The 7,191-nt window shown below is 31.4% G+C and overlaps 1 protein-coding gene across 2 annotated transcripts in view; it reads left to right on the top strand.

Annotated features, from left to right (window-relative positions):
• The window catches only part of LOC117169557 (PSME3-interacting protein), a 167,075-nt gene that overhangs the window by 40,450 nt on the left and 119,434 nt on the right, over positions 1-7,191 (top strand). The window contains exon 2 of one of the 2 annotated variants that reach the window (XM_033355983.1): positions 4,431-4,529. The exons of the other annotated variant lie outside the window; for it this stretch is intronic. Within the exon in view, the coding sequence (XP_033211874.1) occupies positions 4,431-4,529 (99 nt within the window). The remainder of the gene's footprint in view (positions 1-4,430; positions 4,530-7,191) is intronic. 2 annotated transcript variants of the gene reach the window in all.

Here is a 7,191-nt window from a genome sequence, read left to right on the forward strand (position 1 = left end):
AAAATTAATTCTGGAGCTAATGATTACACAGAAAGGATGAACTTACCGCTAAGCTATCTATGGCCGATGGCTTGGTACCAGACTGGAATTTCACATCTTTCCTTTGTCACACAGTTGCGGTGGAAAGAACTGTTAGACTGGTAAGAGAGGTGTCCAGACAAGGCATCGGTCCCGAGGCTCGGGACCGACTGATACGCGCCACACTTCTTTCTGGAAAGACTGTCAACTTTTTTGACACTAAGAAAGACTTTGTGGGTGTAATTAATGACTCTGATACTTAAATAAGCACGTTCTACATATGGTTGGTTGGTTGGGTAGGCCGTGGGTGGAGCCCGATGTGCAGCCACATCCACGTGGTGGGCTCTGGGTCACTCGAAGTAGTAGAACTCAGTGAGCTAGGAGCTGCACAAGTATTTAAGCGTTTTACTCGAAAATACGCAATTTTGAGCCATTTCCCCCTCCATGAGGATTGGCATGAGGTGACTTTGGCGATTTGGTACGGATCTCTAAGTACCCTGTGATGACTTTTCATCGTAAAGTTACCCTTGAAAAGCATCGGTAACTATTTTAAGCCCATTTTTGCAAAACCTTTGCACCCAGGCGTTTCCTGGACGCACAATGTTGGTTTTTCGACCCAGCCTATTAAACATTGAGGCGTAGAAAATAATTGCAATTTTTGTTAACGTTAACAAACTGTACCGCAATAAAATTTGATAAATGACTAAATTACTAGAAGTAATTGATTATGCCCGCGATCTCTTCCGCTACCGTGGAGATAGGCGCAGGTTTACATGAAATGTAGATGATTAAATCATTCATAAATCACTCTCAATAAAACCCCTGAATTTTTTTTCTTGTGAGTCCTTCCCACTCCGAGGGTAGGATAAATAATAGAATTTCAAACATAAAAATAAAGCTAGGATTACTCTTTTTTGATTGCCTTATAAGTTTGCTACCTCCGACAAAAGAGATAAAAATTTAATTTCACTTAGAAACACACTCTTTCATTTAATTTTCTTGTTTGAAACATCAAGAATGATTAATGATAAAAAGTTGAAAAAAATGACTACGCTGTAGAAAAAAGTTGAAAAATTGCACTTCAAACTATAAATTTACACATAAAAAATTCCACCTAAGGCACGTTAAAATTACAGGCTACAAAAAAATTTTCCACATGTTATGCAGAATGACGTCTCTTACAGCCTTAATTCTATGACTTTGTATGAATTAATACGGCGTGTTGAAAATGGCTATCTTCAGCGTGTGTAAAAAAAGGACTCACGTTGTATGTACCTAGGAAAAAAGAATCCAATGAAAAGACAACCCTGTGAATTGCGTATTTGTCATATGCAGATTCAGAAAGTTAAAACTGAATCGGTTTGCAACTATGTGAATTGGTCATTTTCTCAAGAAGCTTCGAATCTGCTATGCATTGCAATTACCATTTCAAGCAAAGTCATATTGACTCGGTTTCCTTTTTTTTAATGAGAGCGACTTTTTTTAGGTTGAACTGTCATATTTCACACGATTTTTTAAATTTATAAATTATCGAAAGATTAAAAGAAATCATGCGCAAGTCGGCTAGATTCCTTTTGCTATTTCACTTCCAGATGTTGTGAAGGCTTTTGCGGCGTAGAAGTTAGCCAAAAAAATTACAATGTCTAAAAGTCTTTAAAGAACCAATCGGCGGCAATCTGGAATTCCAGTGACAGATGCGCAATTTAAAAGCCTTCGAAACCCATTCAACGGAATTGAATGGATTTTTGTTTCCTGGGTAGTAGATTCTCTAGACTGGTAAAATGAACACGTTGCGCATAAATGTCTATTTTTTAACGAAAATTTCTCCACTTTGTCATGTACTTGAAGTTACGAACGTTCATTTGAAAGAAAATAAAAAAAAATTTAAAAAATTTTTTTTTGTTTAAATCAATTAGAAAGGCAAAAATATATATTATGTCGGCAAGAATTGTCGACTAAAATTTTTTTAAGGGTTTACCTACCCTTACACATCACCCATTATTTAGACCTGCCTAGTGCAAGTTTGATTGTCGATATTTGAAAATATAAAGACGTCAACAATTCTCTTTTTTTATCTCATTATTTAAAGAGTGGTCGAGAATGCTCGACAAGACCTCTAAAAACCACCCTTAATATGTCCTCACCTAAAATGTTAAAAATGACAAGTTTGATTTTCAATATTTGAAAATACAAAAACGTCAAAAATTCTCTTCTTTTATCTCACTAATTGTAGAGTGGGTGAGAAGGTTCGGCAAGACCCCTGAAAACCACCCTTAATATATCCGCACATAAAATGTTACAAATGACACGTTTGATTGCCGATATTTGAAAATATGAAAACCTCAAAAATCTTCTTTTTTTATCTCACTAATTATACAGTAAGTGAGAATGTTCGTCAAAACCCCTAAAAACCGCCCTTAGTATATCCGCACCTAAAATGCTAAAAATGACAATTTTGTTGGTCGATATTTGAAAATATAAAAACGTCAAAAATCCTCTTTTTTATCTCACTAATTATAGAGTGGGTGAGAATGTTCGGCAAGACCCAATTTTTAACCTTTTTATATTTTCAAATATCGACAATCAAACTTGTCATTTTTAACATTTTAGGTGTGGATATATTAAGTATGGTTTTTAGGAGTCTTGCCGAACTTTCTCAACCCCTCTATAATTAATGAGATAGAAAAAGAGAATTTTTGACGTTTTTGTATTTTGAAAAATCACAACCAAACTTTCATTTTCAACATTTTAGGTGTGGATATAGTAGGGGTGGTTTTTAGGGGCCTTGCCGAACTTTCTAATTCCCTCTATAATTAGTGAGGTCAAAAAAGAGAATTTTTGACGTTTTCATAGTTTCAAATATCGACAATCAAACGTGTCATTTCTAATCTTTTAGGTGTGGGTATAGTAGGAGTGGTTTTTAGGGGTCTTGCCGAACTTTATCACTCTCTTTATAAATAGTGAGGTAAAAAAAGAGAATTTTTGACGTTTTTGTATTTTCAAATATCGACAATCAAAATTGTCGTTTTTAACATTTTAGGTGTGGGTATAGTAGGGGTGGTTTTTAGGGGTCTTGCCGAAGTTTCTCACTCACTTTATAATTAGAGAGGTAAAAAAAGAGAATTTTTGATGTTTTTGTATTTTCAAATATCGACAATCAAAATTGTCGTTTTTAACCTATTAGGTGTGGGTGTAGTAGAAGTGGTTTTTAGGGGTCTTGCCGAACTTTATCACTCTCTTTATAAATAGTGAGGTAAAAAAAGAGAATTTTTGACGTTTTTGTATTTTCAAATATCGGCAATCAAAATTGTCGTTTTTAACATTTTAGGTGTGGGTATAGTAGGGGTGGTTTTTAGGGGTCTTTTCGAACTTTCTCACCCACTCTATAATTAGTGAGATAGAAAAAGAGAATTTTTGACGTTTTTGTATTTTCAAATATCGAAAATCAAACTTGTCATTTTTAACATTTTATGCGTGGGTATCTTAGAGATGGTTTTTAGAGGTCTTGCCGAACTTTCTCACTCCGTCTATAATTAGTGAGGTAAAAAAAAGAGGATTTTTGACGTTTTTGTATTTTCAAATATCTTCAATCAAAATTGTGTTTGGCATGTTTGAATAAGGGGTGATTTGTAAGCGTATTTAACCCCTCAAACAAAATTCGAGAACTTCTGCCGATGGAATATCATTTTTTGTCATTCTAAATAATGTCGACAAAACAAAATTTGGGAGAAAATCTTTAATTTCGTTCATATGAATGTTCGTAACTTCAAGTACCACACTTCGTCGTAAATGTAGATTCGTTTGTTAAATATTCCACACTTGTGTAATTTTTACGATAGAGCTTTCTTTTTCACTCTTTTTTTGCGTTTCATGAGCGAAGCATGTATGTTAGTTTGCAAATTTTGTTGCTCACTTTCGGTGAAACAATATTTGCAAGTGAATGATTTTGAATTATAATATAAATTTTTTGCGATATTCGCTTTAGTAATTATGATCATATTTTTATACGATCTTAATTATTTAAGTATTTCAAGTTAGGTTGATATTTTCGAGAAATTTTCCACTTCCCGTTGTTCAATTTTACGTCACATTAAATTTCTGTCCTGTTGAGAATTTTATACTTTTGCTTAATTTTAAGCATTTCTACACTAATTTCAGGTTGTTGGCCGTGAGTCTACTTTTGAAATACGTCTAGCGCACTAAAATTCCACCAACTTTGTTTACAGTTTACTGCATTCAAATTAAAAAAATTAATGTATGCAAGAAATCCATTTTCAATCAAAATGTTAAGTCATCTAGTTGAGTATTGCCACGCAACCTCCAACTATCTCATGTGTGTTAATCCATATAGTTAGATCTTTGTATGTAAATAGCCGGACTTAATTATTATAATTGCATATTTTTCTTTCAAGATCTTCCAGAAGAACCGTTGGATTCGAGATCATTATTTGAACGCTTACAAGAAAGGAAAAATAAACGTGATATAGAATATGAAGAAGCTCGCAAATTTAGTAAGTATAAGGGGGGGGGGGGGGTACCCACAATTTACAGTTTCTATAATACATGTCTTTTGATACATTCTATTTTATGAATAAATTATATTATTTTTTAAAAACATTAATCTCTCTTAGGGACGAAATATTTGGTTTTTAGATGAAATTAGGCAGCACGTATTTTTTGATTTACACAAAAAAAATTCTGTCAAGTTATGCGTATTTGAATTTTGTTCTTTGTTATCCAAAAACCCCGACATTTTTTTAAGTGTCTATAACTTTTGATCTAATTGAGATATCTGTCGGTTTCTTTCAGATTTTAATAGCATTTTTTGGGTTCTTTCGTCATCTGTTGAACAATTTGGAAAGGGTTTTAAATGAATAAATTGGCGGCTTTTCTGAAATACAATATTACCTTCGATTTTGTTAAAACTCACACGTATAATTGATGCAAATTTTTTGTTGAATTTGTACTTTCATACGAAAAATACCTTGTAATTTCTTTTGTGCCAAGTAATATTTGTGGCTTGAAGCATTTTTTTCATAAAATTGAATTTTTTACTTTTTCTCGCAAAAAATAACAGATATGAAACAATGTTGAACCAAAAGTTTGCACGTCTGAAAACCTCAATAAAAAATACCTCTTTCTCTTTTGCGATATCATGTATAGTTTACGAGAAAAATAAAAAAATTACAATTTTAGGGGGCAAAAACGTTCTCCTGGCTTTCAATGGTTGAAAACTAAATTTTTAATCTATAAATTTTAGGATTCCATTTACTTTGGTTTAAAAATAAATTATTTTGGTAAAATCTAATTTTTTAACCTGAAAATACTACTTTTCTGTTTTTGATTAAAAATATATGTTTTCAAGTATAATATTCTTCTAGACATTTGGGTAAAAATTGATATACTCTGTTGAATTGTCAATAGACGAATTTTCTACCAATTAAACTGATGCATTTTTAACTATTCTATGGAAAATTCTATAATGGTAGCTAGCCAGGGTAAAAAACAATGTTAAACCAAAAGTTTACACGTTTAAAAAAGCTCAATAAAAAATACCTCTTTCTCTTTGCAATATCATGTATAGTGTACGAGAAAAATCCAAAAATTATAATTTTAGGGGGAAAAAAAATTCTCCTGGCTTTCAGAATGGTTTAGCTTGAATAAAACTGATAGGATGCCTTTCTTTTATTAGAAGAAACTTTTTTAAAATATTTGGAAGTTACTTGGTAGATTTACAAGAAGTATTGATTATTTAAACATATTCGATTAAAAATTAAGAGTTTGGTTTTCTTTCTACGAGTCAATTTGTTTAAGGAGTATACAAAAAATGTTCATCTGATGACTTTTTTCTATGTTGCTTTGTAAATTTACAGGAAATATTAATTATTTAAACAATTTCAATTAAAAATTAAGAGTTTGGTCTTTTTCTACTAATAAGATCACTTTTTTAAAGAATTTACTAAGAATATCTTTCCGATGATCTTTTTTCTATGATGCTTTGCTAATTTACACCAATATTAATTATTTAAACTATTTAGATTAAAAAAATTCAGAGTTTGGCCTTTTTTCTACGTGTCAATTTGTTTACGGAGTCAACTAATAGTGTCTATTAGATGACTATTTTCTATGTAGCTTGGTAGATTAACAAGAATTATTGATTATTTAAACATTTTCGATTAAAAATTAAGAGTTTGATTTTCTTGCGACGAGTCAATTTGCTTACGGATTATATTAACAATGTTTGTCCGATGACTCTTTCTATGTTGCTTCACAAATTTATAAGGCTATTAATTATTTAAACAATTTATATTAGGAAATTACGAGTTTGGCCTTTTTGTACGAATAAGCTCAATTTGTACAGAATTAAATAAAAATATCTTTCCGCTGATTTTTACATTCTCATTCATGAGAGTGTAATGTAATCGTCCAAATTTTCGATCTTTGTTTTTCAACGGATCTTTACGTTTCGGCACGCACAGAATCCGAAAATCATATAATTTTGTTGGTATCTGTATGTACGTCTGTATGTATGTATGGTTACCTGAATGTTGTAGCCATGCTTAGTTTTTAAGGATTTGTCCAATCGAGTCCGCATTTTATTGAGAGCATTTTCCAATTTTTGAAATTTTATAAATTTTTGACAAAGTTTCTTATAGATGGGTGAAAGATTTGCAAATTATCTAAATAAAATTTTTTATTTTTATGAAAATTAGAAAAGTTATATGCTTTTCAAAAATTTGAAAATATTCAAAAAATAGAAAAAATTATTTTTTTCATAGATCCAAAAATTTCATTCAAAATTTTCACTAGATACCAAATATATTTCAAAACTATTCTAGCCGAATATTTAATCGAAAACTATTTCGATTAAAAAATTAAGAGTTTGGCCTTTATCCTACGAGTCAATTTGTTTACGGAGTCAACTAAGAATGTCTATTCGGTGAGTCTTTTCCATGTTGCTTTGTAAAACAAGAACCACTAATTACTTTATCAATTTCGATTAAAAATTAAGAGTTTGGTTTTCTTTCTACGAATATTTTTAAATTAATAAACAACATTTGTTTATGGAGTTACGAGGGTAGTTCAATAAGTCCTTAGAATGACCAACAAATGGTGCGCGAATCGCTCCAAATCATCTGTTTTCAGTCAGCACCACTCCCGACTAGATATATG

The sequence above is a fragment of the Belonocnema kinseyi genome, chromosome 3, assembly GCF_010883055.1.
Source record: "Belonocnema kinseyi isolate 2016_QV_RU_SX_M_011 chromosome 3, B_treatae_v1, whole genome shotgun sequence".
Classification (NCBI taxonomy): Eukaryota; Metazoa; Arthropoda; class Insecta; order Hymenoptera; family Cynipidae; genus Belonocnema; species Belonocnema kinseyi.